Raw genomic sequence first — 16,786 nt, 5'->3', positions numbered from 1 at the left:
GCCAGACATGATCGCTGTCATTGTGGGGACAGTACAGTGGAGTGCTTGGATAAAGTGTTAATGTTTATAGAATATTGTTGTCGGTAGAATTGTCTCAATGTGAGGTAGGCTACTGCACTTGTATCCATGAGCCGATGTTGAGGCTTTCTCTCGCTTAGATCTATGTAAAAAGAAGATTATAAGATGATGCATAGCAAATGTCTTTGAGGAGACTATAACTATTGCCATGTAAAGATAAAAATAAAATAAAAATATGAAATGTGCAATTTGGCTTTCATATTTTACTCAATGTCCTGTTATTTGTATTTGTGAAATAATGATCATATTATTATTATACATGACAAAGTTGACCGTAATAAAAAACAATTGAAAGACCTATTGTGCATCAGAAAGGGAAAGGTTTGTGGAGGGGTTGGATGGAGGCTCCTCTTCAGTGAAGGCTCTCTCCAGCACTTTCAGGATGGAGTTCTTCTTGAAATCCTGACCAATGAGCACATACAGCAGCAGTTTGAGGCAGTGGTAGAGAGATGCCAGGCAGGCGGCTAGTGCATAGAAGACCACATCTATGTCTGACAATTTCCCAGCCACGCCATAGATGACATCCATGATTTGATAGGGAGCAAAGCAGAGGAAGAAAGAGGCGACGACAGCTGCTGTGGTTCTGACGGGCCGACCCTGTGAGTGGCCGGCCGGCGAGCGATTCCTGAGTCGGTGGATGATGACAGCGTAGCAGGACACGATGATGGCGAGAGGGACCCCATATCCCAGGAGGAAGTAAGAGATGGCCTTGGCCTGTTCACGAGACTGCCTCAGCAGAACCACAGCGGGGAATTCGTACTCGTCGGAGAACACGGAGGTGTTGGAGAAGTTGATTCCGCATCCAGTGCGGTTCTCGACGTAGGGGTCGGGCTCAGAGTCCATAAAGATGAATTGAGGGGCGCTGAGGACCAGGGCCAGCACCCACACACCCACACTCACGCAAGACGCCGTCCTCACGCCACGGCAGTTCTGCACCCACACTGGCCACACCACAGAAACACACCTGTCGACACTCATGACCACCAGAACATAGACGCTGGCAAATATGGCCACTTGGTCGACAGTAGAGCGCAGTTTGCACATGAACTTGCCTAAAGGCCAGTGCCAGTCATTGGCCGCATGCATCACGGTCAGTGGCAGGAAGGCGATGTAGAGGAGGTCGACCACGGCGAGGTTGAGGAACCAAACGGTGTTCATGGTTTTCTTCAGTTTGAAGCCCGTCGCCCAGATGACGAGTCCGTTCCCCAACGCGCCAACGACGAGGACCAGACATTCGACGGCGATGACCATTGTCATGTCGAGGGAACGTAAATGTTCTGCATTGTCATGGTCATCTGCATTGTCATAGTCTTCTGCATTGTCATAGTCTTCTAACTGCTCCATAATTTTGCTGTGAGACCTGAAATGGCAAAACAAAGATACTTGCATGATGCATTTTTTTATAATACTACAATTTATCCAGCAGGGGGCAGTGATAGACTTAAAACAAAAGTTGATGAAACAGTTTCTGTTTCAGATCTTTCCTCCTAAGCATGCATTATTTGCCTTTAAACTGCTCTGATGCTTCCTTAATAATTAGTGATTATATTTAGATAATATAAGTAAGAACAGCTCACCTCTCTCAGCGTGCAAGGGATGACAACCAGAGAACTGAATGTCCTGTTCAATGTGTGTTGTACTGTATGTATGGGTGTCCTAGCTATTGAGGGCGGGGAAAATCCCCGCGCCCGTTTTACACACAAACGTTGTAGCACGCACACACGCACATAACAGCAGGCACGTGCACACAGAAACGTTTTCATCCATCTATTGGATCTGTCTTTGCTTTAACTGGTGGAGCCAGGCCAACAGGTCCATTACTGAGAGGAGAGGAGACACGCGCGCACGCACACACACACACACACACACACACACACACACACACACACACACACACACACACAAAAGTACACACTAAAGTAAAAACAGTAACAGTAAGTACAGACAGTACGTGAGTAAATGTACCTATAGTCACTGTACACCACTGATGGTTTCCCTGAAGAGCTTGTAGAAGCAGCTCTCACATTGTGTTCTAGGTCTTACTCCCCCCTGTTCCTCTCTCACATCCTGCTTTTCACTGTAGGCTACCTAATATGAACAACACATTTTGTTAAACGATTGAAGGATGATCGGGAGTGGCTTATTGATGGTATCAGCCGGTAACACGCGGGAGACCCCTTGGAGATGGATTTCTGAGGTGGAGCACCACACCTACCATCAGCTCCCAGTAATTAGTACCGCACGACTTTCCGCATGCAAGCCGTGCTACTCAGCCGTGCTGGCCCACCATGGTCATGAGATACAGTAGTAATCTTCAGAAAGGCCTGTCCTACACATGTATTATATTTATATTTTATAGCTTTTAAAAGTCTATGTTTTGGGCCCGGACGGTTAGCTCAACCAAAACAATATATTCTTTTTCTCTTTTTTTTTCTCTACATGATTTTGTAACCCATTTTTCACCCCTGTGTCAATTATCTAATGTGATCCTGGGCTCTACACACCCTCCGCCAACCTGGGGAGAGCAATGGACTTGAACTCATGCTTCCTTCATGCATGAGCGTCCAAGTTGCTCCTTTACACCTGACAGGGGGGAGTTTCGCTGGTTGGACGTAGCGTGTAGAAGGAACACGTTATTCCAACCAGTTCCTTTCCCCTCCATCAGGCGCCCCGGCTGGCCAGAGTAGATGTTCAAATGATCCCAGATGTGATTTGAAGTGAAATATCCCTTTAAAGCCGGGCAAGGAGTATGACTGATGGGTCATAATTATGAATGATTTGTGACATATATGATATGTGGCTGGCTCTGTGAATAAATGGCTCTGACTGTCCATGGAAATAATGAATTCAATGTATTCATTCATTATTTCTTAATACAAAGAAGCTGTTGTAGGCCTATTTCATAAATTCCCAACTCCTGAGTCACAGCCCTGGACTATAGTCAGAGTCAGTGGATTCACTTGAACATGGGATGGGGCCATGTTCAAGTGTTGTCTGCTTATTATAACAGACTTTGGGCATTTCTTTCTGGAAAGTTTCTGGTAAATATTGGTAGTTGCTGGTTGCATTTTCTTGGACTTGTTTCTAGTGTAGTTGCTTATTTGGGCTTGCTCAAACACTTGTGAAGTGAGGGGGCACCTTTGGGGGGGGCACCTAATATGCCATAGTAAAATAGTCCATAAACTCGGCTGCCACATCATGCATGTTCTCCCGTGTCCCCTAAGGTAGGTACCCTCACAAAAAACATGCAGTAATGCTAGTCTCTAAACCAGGGGTTCCCAATGTTTCCATTAACACGGACCTGCTGCCAGTTCATAAAATGTTTGTGGACCAGCATGGCTGGATGGTGTGGGGGGGGGAGGGGGGGGGGGGTGTCACGGTCGCACATCATCGTACCGAAACATGAAAGACAGTTTACTGGCCTCAGCCTACCTGCTGCTATATCATTATATCACAACATAATGTTATATCACTGTCATTTGCACTCGGGCCTCGGGGAGGCATCTGTGAGTGCTGAGATCATGCTTGGCTCTTGCTCTTTGAACTGTTCCCACACACACCGAGCAAAACCTCAGGGAGCATACCCGCTAACCGGAGCGTTCGGTACAGCAACCTAGTTGGACTCTTTTCTTTTTTTTCTCTGAATGCTCGGTACCAGTGGCCTGCTTGGCGAGAACAGTCGGTACCAGCGAGGCGGACAGACTACAGCCCCTTTTAAGTTATTCAACTAGTTAGGCAAAAACGACGGAAGCATGACATCTGAAGCTCGTACTGAGCTTGATGAATCCTTGACTAACCCTGATTTGACTCCGATCTGGGGCTTTCACTGAAACCCAAAAAGTGGTGAGTGGGTCGAAACGGCACTAAAATCACACTCACTGACTCGTTGACCTCTGCATTTATTCATATTACTCATTACATTTTACTCCAAGTGGGTACTATTTTTTTTTTTATGCGGCTTTCACCTTAATTTTATATTTTTATAGGGGGAGAGAGATTGGGGAGTGACAGGCCGCCGGGATCGGGAGTCGAGCCCGTGGCACACTGCCAGACTCGGACTACCGGCCAAGGTGCCTGGACCGCTGAGCCACGGCCTGGGCCCAAGGGGGTACTATTAACACAACAACCAGGGAACCATTGAGGATTAAGCGTCTTCCTCAGGGATCGGGCGGTGAACCAGGGACCTTCTGATTCCCAGATCAGACGCATTCAGCTATTGCCACAAGCATAAATTAAGTCAGACAGATTAAAACAGAGAAAGAGGAGAAAAGAATAAATCTAATTTAAAAAAGACCTTGTCTAAACAGATGACTTCGGACAGAGCAAAAAGAGGGAGGGAAAAAATGGGTCATTGATTAAAAAGCTGCTAGATATGTGCTCAACCCAAGGACTATCTAAAGAGGACGAGAAGCGAAGACCATGTTTCTTTCCTTCCATGGAGCAACATGGCGTCCACCGTATGGTCTTCGCTTCTCGTCCTCTTTATACAGTCCTTGGCTCAACCCAGGAAGTGAGTCCCAAATGCAGCTAAAGTAGTGGCCCTCAGGACCCTCTCTGCCCCGCCCACAGACCAGATGTGAGGGGGCGAGGAAGAATAAGTGAGTCCCTTTGTTTTCGCTCTCCCTCTCTGTCTCTCTGTGTGTACATTGACAATGAATGGAGAATATGTGGACAAATCGGCTATTTTTGTCCTACACAAATTAATGAATGAACAATATGTACGTCATATTTGGACGAGCAAATCGACATGTTACGTCAGGGGTATTCAAATGGTAGCCCCTAGTGGCCCTTGGAACAATTTTCAAAAAAAAGAAGATTTTTTTTTGGAGAGAGCTAATAAAAGTTGCAGGTATGGTGTGTGCGATATGAAGTGTGAGATTATCATAATGATAGTAATCCTTAATCATATATTTCTATAGGGCTTTTGGAGAGAAATGAGACAGACACAGTCACTTTAGACTAGAGTATTGCTGGTGTCTGTGTGTGTGCGTGCGTGGATGCAGACAGACAGAACTTTATCCCTGCGCCTGCGGAGAAATTCAGGTGTCATAAATATGGGTACCAAATTGATATGGCAGTGTTAAATAGTTATACAACCAGTTGGAATCAGCATCATGGACCACATGACAGTTCAGCCTTCTGCCCTTCAAAAAATAAATCATATTCCCATGAGGCCACAGTAGCCTTGATGCCCCACCCACACTATGCCAGCTGATTGGACCATTTGCCCCTTTCCTTTTTTTAGTTGTTGGCCACATGAGCAATTTAAATGAGATGCTCAATATTGAAATTATGATATCCAATCTATGATTATTTGCAGGGTCATATCGACCAATACTGTATTACATTATTATATTATATTTGTATTGAACTCATTACTGACGTAAAAAATGTGCTGGTGAAAGGCCCTCTCCCCACTAACAGCTGACGCTCTTAACGAGACAGAGTACAAAGCCAATGACGGTCACATTCATATTGCATCATCAATATCGGTGAAAATAATCTGAATTATTTTGAGATCGGTTCGATACCGATATGGCACTTTTATGGCCGATTTCGATACGCTACCGATTATATCGTGACTGAGCCAAATTACCTACGTATCACTTTGGGGGTCTTATTGGCACGAAAACGCTTGAGAACTACTGACTCTCAATGAGCTCATGCAGCCAACTGGGTAGCCCTGGACTGGACTGGACTCAGTGTCACTCACACAGAGCTCAGCCTGTGAACTGTGCAATAGCCAGACAATGCAGCTATAGGCCAAGTCATTTTATTCCCCTTTCTTTTCTTAATTTACTGTTTGCTATGATTTGCTTAATGAGCAGCCAAGTTGTGTGACTATAATGCACCTTCTTCAGTGCATATTTGCAGTCTGTTGTATAATAACTACATTGTCTCGTTCAATTATTTGACTTATAAAAAAAACAGGAAAAGAAAAGTGCAAGTGAAGTGAAGTGCAATACAGTTCGAGGTCAGCTAGAGGTCAAGTTCACATCTCTCTATAAGTAACTAGACTATATAGAACCACAGTCTGTGGTTAGAGATTTATAAACTCCTGTACACTAGATGGCGGCAAAGAGAGGGTTTCTTATATCAGCACCAAACCTCAACATTTCAAACTCGTTGACTCAGAGCGCCTGCTTTTGATTGGTCACCTAGCAACACAGTCAGACGGTCATCATCACTTGTTGTGCTGCCTGCAGACAGTGAAACATGGCTGCTTCCATCAGGAGAGCTGCCCACGACATCGAGACGCGGAGCCGCACGGACGACGTGTTGCTGTCGGACGGAGGCATCGACTTCACGTCGCTGCTGCTGTCCCAGCCCGTCCTGCAGGGCCTGTCCGCGGCGGGCTTCCACAAGCCCTCTCCCATCCAGCTCAAAGCCATCCCGCTGGGACGATGTGGACTCGGTGAGTCGAGTCTCGACTCTCGAGTCGTGACTGGTGACTCCTTTGAGTTTGACACTCATTCATTCAACAGTTGTGGAAAAAGTACTCACAATTTGTACTTGTACTTGAGAGTAAATGTATTGAGTTACTTGACACCACCGAAAGACATTCCTACCCGATTGTATAAAACCAGTGGGGTTTCAAACTTTTTCATGGCTTGTTTTTCTGTAAGTTGCTTGCAAATATATTTAGACTAGCTGTACGCTGCCCTAGGAATTGCTAGAATGTCTGATCTTACAATACATTATCCATGTATTGTATTCCCAAATACACAACACAAGCCATCGGTCCCATCCGCGCGTGGCGTGGTTCGCAGAGAGTGACATGCAGCACGTCATACATATTCTAGTTCTCCGTACGGCTTTGTACAATGTACTCACCCAATAATGAATTCCTCAGACTTGGAGTCAGATATGTCCTCTACAGTTTCATATCCATGTCAAAGTTCTGGCAGAAAGCTGCACAAGGACGACATTCTGTCATGACGAGGGGCCCTGAATGATTGCAGGACTTAACATATCAACTTCCTTTGGGAATCACAACAGGTGCGGGTAATTAATCGCACTTCCTGGTCAGTGTGTGATGTCGTCTGGGCTGATCAGATCAGATCTATAAGCTCGCACTTTTTGAGCTGGTATATTTTATTTGCCATGAAGTGGTCATTTTGAGGGCTCCCCCGGTATTTTACCGGGGGAGCCCTAGAACCCCCCCCCCCCCCCACAACGACACCCTGGGGGGCTTTGAGACTGTATTAAACGATGATAAACTGGGAGCATACTACCGTACCATTGCACCTCTATACCTCGACAGCTTGGGTTATCCTATACAAAATTAATAGAATCAAATCCTGTGCATGATTCAATTTTGTGTGTGTGTGCACGTGCATGTGTACGACGTGCGTGCATGCGAGCGAAATACTAACTTCATCCATTTGTTCCAGATTTGATAGTACAAGCCAAGTCTGGCACGGGGAAGACATGCGTGTTCTCCACCATCGCACTGGACTCTCTGGTTCTGGAGAACGCCACAACGCAGGTGAGGTCAACACTCAACACAACTGTAAGGATATTCATTAAATCTTGACTGCTTGTCATAATTGGTAGCAATGCATGCTCATCAGCAGCAGTTGAGGGGTTCAGCTCAAGGACACTTTGACACTGACACAGGCGGAGTCGGGGATTGAACCGTGAACCTTCTGATTCCCGTCTGAAGAACGAGAGGAGGAATTGAGCAAGAATAATGTTGATTGAGTTACTCTGCTGCCCATCAGAAGTTGTGTGACGAGTTTTGACCCGGTTAGAAATATGTCTAAACATGATAGTTACGTACAGTATGTACTAATATAGTGGAGCTGTGATGGCCTGCTTAGTAGTTAGTAGGTGAAACTAGAATGTCTTGTTTACAGTTTGATATGCCTGTCCAAATTGTCCATTTCCAAACCCAATAGCTTCATCGTTATTAGTTGTTAGTTGCAGATTGGCACACTATCTGTACACTACACCACTGTACAGACTGCTAGCAATGTAATAAACCAAAAGAGTACAATGATGAACTGTAAAGTGATTGTTCTTGTGAAAAACACTGTCTTCAAATGCAAGAAGAAATGTAACAAAATATTTAATGGGAATATAATAAAGTTTGGGTTTTCTTTTCACCTGTAGGTCCTAGTGCTGGCTCCTACGCGTGAAATAGCCGTGCAGATCCATGCGGTGGTGATGGCCATAGGGAGCTGCATGGAGGGACTGCAGTGTCACGTCTTCATAGGGGGGACTGCAGTGAGCCAGGATAAAATCAACCTGAAGAAGTGTCACGTGGCTGTGGGATCTCCAGGTCAGTGTTTGGACATGGATGGATACAGCATTCAGACGTGTCACAATTATTACGTAGTCACCTGATCTAAGTTATTTGAGACAATCTAAATGGAGTACAGAAGTCCTGACGTCCCTCGCTCATCCCCCTGGGTCACAGAAGTAATTCATTTCAGTGTTGGCATACAACACTGGGTCGTCTTAGAATTATCTCGTACAAGAATTGTGGTCCGAAAATAAATGAACTGTCCCAGCGATGTGAGGTACATTTCTCTGTATCGTTTACAATAGTCAGTCACTCATATTTGATTTGATTTATTTTCCCCGCTGTCAGTTGATGCTTCATATCCATATGAGTCAAACGGCCTGTTTTGATCATAGTACATTATTTGTTTTGATCATTGTGAGTCATTCCTACTGTATATTTGTTGTTTGTGATTTCTGCCCTGTGCAATCTTTGTTTACAAATCCTAAAACGCAAATATTTATGTATTGTTCTCCATCAAGTCATTAATCACAATTATTCGTATGACAATCAGAATTTCGTGATTTGGACAGCCCCTAGCAACATTCACATTGACTTCGCTGCTAAAACCTGTTGCTGAATGTTTCATAGCGTTGGTGTTTGTCCTGGTTTTGTTTTCAGGGCGTATCAAGCAACTGATTGAGTTGGGGATGTTGTCTACAGCCAGCATTAGAATGTTTGTCTTGGATGAAGCAGATAAACTGTTGGAAGAGGGCAGTTTCCAGGAACAGATAAAGTATGACGCACACTTTTTTAGCATGATTTTATTTTTGTTAAGTGGTACCCTATGGCATGCACACACGCATGCACACACACACACACACACACACACGCATGCACACACACACACACACACGCATACACACACACACACACACACACACACACACACACACACACTAATGCACCATTTCTCTCCAGTTGGATCTTCTCTTCGCTGCCAATGAACAAACAGATGCTTGCACTCTCCGCCACCTACCCAGAATCCCTTGCTCAGCACCTTGCTCGGTACATGAGAGAACCTACCTTTGTCAGACTCAACCCCAGTGACCCAGGACTCAAAGGTAACGGCCATTCCACGGTCAGATGTACATGTCCTCATAATAAAGTGCGATCTGGGGACCTATGGGGGTCCTTGAGGTGGTTCCAGGGGGTCCCCATCGAAATTAATGAATATAACATCAAAATCAGTTTAACCACTTCAACCCCATGTTATACTATTTAAAAGAATAGCCAATCTAAAAGCGCTGTAAGCTTGTAACATTGTGAACAAGTTTGGAATTACTTTGAACCATTTTAAACACAAATCGTTTCTCAGGGGGACCCTGGCACAAAATCCTTTCCGTGGCCAATTGAGGGTCATTGATGCATTTATGAGTTTGCTTGAATGAAGATTGTATTTGTTATGTTTCACCTTCTAGGTTTGAAGCAGTATTACAAGCTGGTGCAGTCCCATGGCCTACCTCATAAAGTATTCGAAGAGAAGGTGATGCATTTGCTGGAGCTGTTCAGTAAAATACCGTTCAACCAAGCCCTCGTCTTCTCCAACTTACACTCAAGGTGACACTGTTCATTCCATCTCATACTTTACAGAAATATTGTATGACATTTGTTTTGACTTGGAATGGGTATATGTTGAATTAATACGGTGTACAATTTTACTAAAAGAAATGTGCCTTTCACACACTACTTGAAATGTAGCTTATAATACATAGCAAATATAATTTCCCTGCCATTTAACACCATCTGGCCACTTAGCCCTGGCAACAGTAAAATAAGTGGAGATATAGAACGAAAAGCAGGTGCACTTCCTCTGGATACTGCCCTCGGTCGCAAACCACAAGTGGATATTATGTCAGCTGTGTTTGCAAAAAAGGTCGATTCGTATTCATATATAAATTAATAATAATAATAATAATAATCCCATATTTCTTTGTGTTCTCACAGGGCTCAGCACCTGGCAGACATCCTATCCTCTAAAGGCCTACCTGCTGTCTGTATTTCAGGTGTGTGTGTGTGTGTGTGTGTGTGTGTGTGTGTGTGTGTGTGTGTGTGTGTGTGTGTGCGTGCGCGCGTGCGCACACTGATGTTGCTTGCTTTTTGCATTTGGGGACTTCTCGTTACTTTTCAGAAAATTGTGTGTATTCCTATGTATCCAATGTAGTTATTATTTAGTCACAAGCTCTTCTTAATCCTTTTCATTGGTTCAATATATTTATATAATGTGTGAATATATTGACATGGTCCGTATAGGAGGCCTGAGTCAGGACCAGAGAATGGAGGCCATGTCCAAACTGAAACAGTACCAGTGCAGAGTGCTCATCTCCACTGACCTGGTGAGACACACACACACACACACACACACACACACACACACACACACAAGCATCCTGCATTACATCACAAAGAGAAGTCTAACGATAAAATTAAAGCGCTCCCTCATTTTACCACATCTATATTTTAATATTATTATTCCAGACATCATTTATATGGTCAATGCCAAATAAATAGCTGAACAGTGCCTCCCGGTGGCTCACCTGGTAAGAGCACCTACTGTACCACATAAATAAGATTATAATCCTTCTTACAGTTGGCCCAGGCCCCAGGGTCCTTCACTGTCTCTCTGTTCACTGTCTCTATTGAAAATAAGTCGAAAAAACGACAGTAAATTTTTGGGGAAGAAAAATAGATTTTCTTAAGCCATTTAAACCGGGAAATCATCTGTGTACTTTTATATTTTTGCGCTGGCTTTTCAGAAATAGCAGCTTTGTACATCTGCTTGTACATCTGCTATTTTCGGAAATTTTTGGTCCCTATGTTTAGTGAAACACGTACTGCCCTAAACCACATACTGTACCTTACATCAGCCCCCTTCACTCAACTGCCACGCTTTGATCTCTGCTGTTCTCTCCCCCAGACTGCCAGAGGCATCGATGCAGAGAAGGTCAACCTGGTCATCAACCTGGACGTGCCAAAGGACTGGGAGACGTACATGCACCGCATCGGACGGGCCGGCCGCTTTGGTCAGTCAAGATGTTTTTGTTGTTGTATTTGTGCAATGACAAGTGAAGGCATTCTGATTCAGTCCTACGTGCCTGTTGATGATTTTCAAAGTTTTTATTTCAAGGAACCCCGGTTTGTATTAACCCATTAAAACTTGAGGCAGATTCTAGAAATGCCTTCTAAATCAATACAAATAGGCTGAAATAGCAAAAGTTGCAGATCTACAAGCTCAAAACGCGTTGTTTTGTGGATGTTACGAGCTTGTAGATCTGCTATTTTTGATGCTTTTGTGTGACGCTGTAGTATCAAGTAGGGCGTCAATATACGAAAAAGTTAAAATATGGAGATAACAGCTTTGCTCATGAGAGTCTATAGTTCTTTAATTAAATGGTGAATTTATATAGCGCTTTTATCTAATAAAGTGCTATACATAGATTGTGCATTACATTCCTCCATTCACACACAAATTCATACACCGATGGCGGCGGAAACCATGCACATTGGGAGCAATTAGGGGTTCAGAGTCTTGCTCAAGGACACATCAACACTAACTCTGGGGGAGCCCGGGATCGAACTGGGAACCTTGCTGTTCCCATCTGGCTGCTCTACCAGCCGCTCCACCCCTGAGCCACTGCTAATTCCCCTTAGGGATTAGAGACGGTGTGCGCCATGCACATTCTGTCCCAGGCCACCTAATGCATGTCCCCTCCATCCACTGTCTCTGTTCTGTCCCAGGCCACCTAATGCATGTCCCCTCCATCCACTGTCTCTGTTCTGTCCCAGGCCACCTAATGCATGTCCCCTCCATCCACTGTCTCTGTTCTGTCCCAGGCCACCTAATGCATGTCCCCTCCATCCACTGTCTCTGTTCTGTCCCAGGCCACCTAATGCATGTCCCCTCCATCCACTGTCTCTGTTCTGTCCCAGGCCACCTAATGCATGTCCCCTCCATCCACTGTCTCTGTTCTGTCCCAGGCCACCTAATGCATGTCCACTCCATCCACTGTCTCTGTTCTGTCCCAGGCCACCTAATGCATGTCCCCTCCATCCACTGTCTCTGTTCTGTCCCAGGCCACCTAATGCATGTCCCCTCCATCCACTGTCTCTGTTCTGTCCCAGGCCACCTAATGCATGTCCCCTCCATCCACTGTCTCTGTTCTGTCCCAGGCCACCTAATGCATGTCCCCTCCATCCACTGTCTCTGTCAAGTTTAGGTTCTAAAATAAAGTGTTGTTTAACTCTTTGTTGACAGATACTCGGGGACTGTGTGACCAGAATACTGTTGTTTGATTGATTGATTACTTTATTGGCAGAAATGTAATCGGTACAGGGTACAGTCAAACATGTCCAAAGGGATCACTGAAAAAAGTCCTTGCGGTCTTGTTTCCATTCAGGTCCTGGGTATTCAATTAATCATCAATGTTTAACTCTTTGTTGACAGGTACTCAGGGGCTGGCAGTGACCTACTGTTTTACTCTTGGTTGACAGGTACTCAGGGGCTGGCAGTGACCTACTGTTTTACTCTTTGTTGACAGGTACTCAGGGGCTGGCAGTGACCTACTGTTTTACTCTTGGTTGACAGGTACTCAGGAGCTGGCAGTGACCTACTGTTTTACTCTTTGTTGACAGGTACTCAGGGGCTGGCAGTGACCTACTGTTTTACTCTTGGTTGACAGGTACTCAGGAGCTGGCAGTGACCTACTGTTTTACTCTTTGTTGACAGGTACTCAGGGGCTGGCAGTGACCTACTGTTTTACTCTTTGTTGACAGGTACTCAGGGGCTGGCAGTGACCTACTGTTGCCACGGTGAGGAGGAGAACCAGATGATGGCCATTGCTCAGAAGTGCAGCCTGCGTCTGTCGGTGCTCCCATGTGAGTCTCTGTCTGCGGGACGGTCATATGCTGTCTGTTTGTCCTCTTTAACCCATTCAAAATTTCAAACGTGAGGCCGATTCTACAAAGGCCTTCTAAATCAGTAGTTCTTAAACTTTTTCTTAATTGAAAATTATTCTGCATTTTTCAAACCTTGCTCTGTTACATTCAGTAACAGGAGCCTCTCTGTCTCTCCAGCCATTTAGTAAAACAGAAACTGAAATCTCTGTTCGGGATACCAATTTTATCAGGAGAAAAATGAGAATAGAGACGGGGAGACTCCTGTTACTGACAAATGGCAATGATTACTATATACAGCTTTAACGTTTCCTCCCCAAAAACGTTTAGATTTGACCAAAAAACATCACTTTTCAATTATAATTCACTTGAAAGTTTTCCAATTCTTTTATTTGTATTATTACCGCTGTGAATCTATTTCTTGTGTACATTTAGACAATTGAATTTCAACGACACCACTGTTCCTCCCTCCCCGTGTCCCCCCCAAGCCCCCATAGAGCCTGGCCTGATGGAAGAGGTGTGTGACTGGGGAGTCACCGTAGAGTCCTCCACCCCAGGGGACAAGCTGTTCCCCAAAACGGAGAAGAGGAGACGGGCCAAGGCTGAGGTCCTGGCCCCTGTCAGGGACCAGGGAGCCAAGGCTGAGGTCCTGGTCCATGCTACTGCCCCCGCCAGGGACCAGGGAACCGTCAATGCTAATCCTGAGGTAGGACTGTCACATTTAGTACACAATCGCCCGATCGCAGTTATACGAGATGATCACAATTATTGTTGTATTATAGTCAGAATTAGTGCACATTTATGTATTGAAAAATGAGTAATAATTTTAAAAGAATATGGCTAAAATAATGTTTTTAAAGTTGGAATTGTTGAACATTTATTTTCATACTTGCTATTGTCATATATATATATATATATATATATATATATATATATATATTTACAAAGCCTAAAAGGCTAACGATATGTAATTATTGATATGTTCGATGCCAACAATACAATTAAATCATTCATCGCAATCATTTGTGTGACGATTAATTGTCAACTACAATTTGTTGATGGTTACATAGGACTATGGTTCCAGCCAGCCAGCACAGAGTCGGCCTACCCACAATGCAGCAGCGAAGTGCGAGGCCAAACCTCGAAGAGCACCTCCAGCCAAGGACACGCCCCCTGCCGCTGCCGCCCCGCCCCCCACTCGCAAGGAGCTGCAGGACGCGCTGCCCAAAATCCCTCCACTCAGCTCCTTCAAGGCTCAGAGGTCAAGGTTCGTGACCTTGGAGGAGGCGGAGCTGGACTTCCAGAGTTTCATCACCACGGGGCTGGGGAGGTCGGTGGAGGTCATCAGGCAGTTCAGAGGTCAAGGTCAAGGAGAGGGAAACGGCCCCAACGAGCAGACCGAGACGCACATGCTCCACAGTGACTGCGAGAGGCCGCTCACACGAGTGAGCAACAATAGCATGCGCCCCCCGCTGCGCGAGAAACACTCCCCTGTAAAGACCACCTCCGATCTTTCAATTCCCGCCACGGCCTTGAGTTCTTCGAGCTCTTGTTCAGACATGGAAGAGAGCGTATATCAGACCAAAGACGATGGACGCGGAGCGGTCGCTCCACCGCAGACTGAAACGAGCGTGGGCAAACCGACCCAGGCAGCTTCCACAAGACCCAAAGACCTTAAACGTTATTCTGTGCCTGACGTCTGTCATCAGACAGACCCCGCATCGGAGGGGGGGAGCGACATTTCTTCACCCAGCTTTGCCCCGAGCGAGCGAACCGACACCACGGCCTCACCGCAGACCACTCGAGCCGAACGGAGGGACGTGAGCAGAGCGACTGCGAGAGAGAGGAAGGTGCTGGAGAAGAGAGGGAATCGACGACGACAGAAGGGAAGGGATGATGCACCGATGGAAGAAGAGCCTCAGCAGCAGCAGGAGGAAGAGGAGGAGTGGAGTAATGAGAGCTACTGGAGAGCGTACTACAGAGCCTGGGAGGACTGCTATGCCTCCATGGCCTCCTCTCACCACCACGACTATCACAGCTACTACAGCGTAGCTCACAACTGGATGGCAGCCTACCGTATGAATGCCGTCTATATGAAAGAAATGCTCAAACGTTAATTCCCTTTGGCACTGGTCCTCGACGGCGGGTCCCGGCGGGACCAAGGGGTCCAACTGGACACTGAGCCAGAGTCTGTAGTTACAGGTCGGGTCAATTTGGTGCCATCTGTACTCTCTTGGAGTTGAACACTGAGGGTTTTACGGTGTGTATTTTGGTGTCCGGGAGATGAGAAATTGTGTCGAATGGGGGTCGGTGGCCCTAATGTATATCAAAGCCATCAAACCTTTGCCACTGAATGCATCCAAACCATTACAATTTACTTGCTATTGCTATTGTGTTTAATTTAGGATATACGTACATGTTATAATTTTGTTTATCCATCCATGGAAACCAATAGGCTTGCTTTGTTTTTTTTGTATTTAGCACTGAAATGATAGCTAAACACGCTAATTTTTGCTTTGATCCTTCTGGAATGATCGGGATACAACTTGAGCAAACATGGAATACATTTTGATTGAAAATAAAGATGAACATTTTGTTTTTCCTGATGCAACTCTAAGATTTCTCAATTTATTGTACATGAATAGAAAATCAAGTAAACTAGAGCTGATCAAGAGCAAGAGTATACCAACAATGAGGCACTGTTCGATTAAGTAATCGTTTGATCATCAGATAGATACCCATAAAACATGTTCAATGTCGTTTACGTGGTCCAACTCACTATTGATGTGGAAAAGGGGATGTAACCGATGTGTGGTCTCACTATACTACGGGGTCCTTGACATGAAATATGTGAAGTGTATTTATATCGACCACATGGCACCTATTTAGTGCCCTAAACAAACATTAAAGTCCATAGACTTGGCTGGCAAACGATTTACGTCATAAGTGCTCTTGACAAATCCCATAGACTTGGCTGCCATATGACGTCATCTTCAAAAGCCATACATTGGAGGGGCTAGTGCCCTGATCAAAAAAGTTTCAGAACCTATGATGTACAGTACTGTACATGAATCACTAACGGAATGTTAAAGCTGCAGCCAGTCTGAATAAAATTGCGGAAATTGCGGAAATGGTAATTGCGGAAATGGAAATTGCGGAATTGCGGAAATGGGAATTGTGGAAATTGCGGAAATGGAAATTGCCGAAATGGAAATTGCGGAAATTGCGAAATTGCGGAAAAAACACTCAGATTTCAGATCCAAATATTGCACTAGTTATTTTGTAAATTTGGATTATTATTACAAAATACTAACCACTTCATCTCTATATACATTTCGGCCATTATTTTCAAAATATGGTTATACATTGAAAACCTGAAATGAGTCATTCTGCATAATGACTACTTCCTACTATTGGTATATTTTGACACCAATACTTTTACTCAAGTCCATTTTGAATTCCGGACATTCACTACTCGGTAGTATTTCTACATTGCAGTATTGATACTTTTACTTAAGAACAAAATGT

General features: G+C 44.8%; 2 protein-coding genes across 3 annotated transcripts; one reads left to right on the top strand and one right to left on the bottom strand.

Annotated features, from left to right (window-relative positions):
• Window positions 1–69: 69 nt before the first annotated feature.
• LOC308315546 (N-formyl peptide receptor 2-like) lies at window positions 70–2,059 on the bottom strand. Of its 2 annotated transcripts, none has more exons than XM_080763578.1 (2): window positions 2,044–2,059; window positions 70–1,438 (listed from the first exon to the last, which is right to left on the bottom strand). In XM_080763578.1, the coding sequence occupies exon 2, from the start codon at window positions 1,420–1,422 to the stop codon at window positions 376–378; it is 1,047 nt and encodes a 348-aa protein (XP_080619704.1). In that variant the 5' UTR covers window positions 1,423–1,438; window positions 2,044–2,059; the 3' UTR covers window positions 70–375. The 2 variants fall into 2 exon arrangements, with proteins under 2 accessions (XP_080619704.1, XP_080619703.1); XM_080763577.1 differs by lacking the exon at window positions 2,044–2,059 and adding an exon at window positions 1,656–1,712.
• Window positions 2,060–6,285: 4,226 nt separating this feature from the next.
• Window positions 6,286–15,864, top strand: ddx20 (DEAD (Asp-Glu-Ala-Asp) box polypeptide 20). The gene is made up of 12 exons (XM_080763599.1): window positions 6,286–6,493; window positions 7,473–7,567; window positions 8,194–8,362; window positions 8,987–9,101; window positions 9,287–9,429; window positions 9,787–9,925; window positions 10,313–10,371; window positions 10,619–10,701; window positions 11,283–11,388; window positions 13,139–13,240; window positions 13,747–13,964; window positions 14,329–15,864. The coding sequence occupies exons 1-12, from the start codon at window positions 6,295–6,297 to the stop codon at window positions 15,373–15,375; spliced, it is 2,475 nt and encodes an 824-aa protein (XP_080619725.1). The 5' UTR covers window positions 6,286–6,294; the 3' UTR covers window positions 15,376–15,864.
• The last annotated feature ends 922 nt before the right edge of the window (window positions 15,865–16,786 follow it).

Source organism: Protomyctophum bolini, assembly GCF_963924005.1.
Source record: "Protomyctophum bolini genome assembly, chromosome: 5".
NCBI lineage: Eukaryota > Metazoa > Chordata > Actinopteri > Myctophiformes > Myctophidae > Protomyctophum > Protomyctophum bolini.
The sequence above is the reverse complement of the archived record's forward strand: the minus strand, read 5'-3'. Positions and strand labels throughout refer to the sequence as shown.

Excerpts from the sequence above, each read along its gene's own strand:
- LOC308315546 (XM_080763578.1), bottom strand. The coding sequence starts at position 1,422 with ATGGAGCAGTTAGAAGACTATGACAATGCAGAAGACTATGACAATGCA.
- ddx20 (XM_080763599.1), top strand. The coding sequence starts at position 6,295 with ATGGCTGCTTCCATCAGGAGAGCTGCCCACGACATCGAGACGCGGAGC. Across the intron at positions 9,430-9,786 it reads CAGTGACCCAGGACTCAAAG|GTTTGAAGCAGTATTACAAG; the intron begins GTAACGGCCATT and ends TTCACCTTCTAG. Across the intron at positions 11,389-13,138 it reads CGGACGGGCCGGCCGCTTTG|GTACTCAGGGGCTGGCAGTG; the intron begins GTCAGTCAAGAT and ends CTTTGTTGACAG.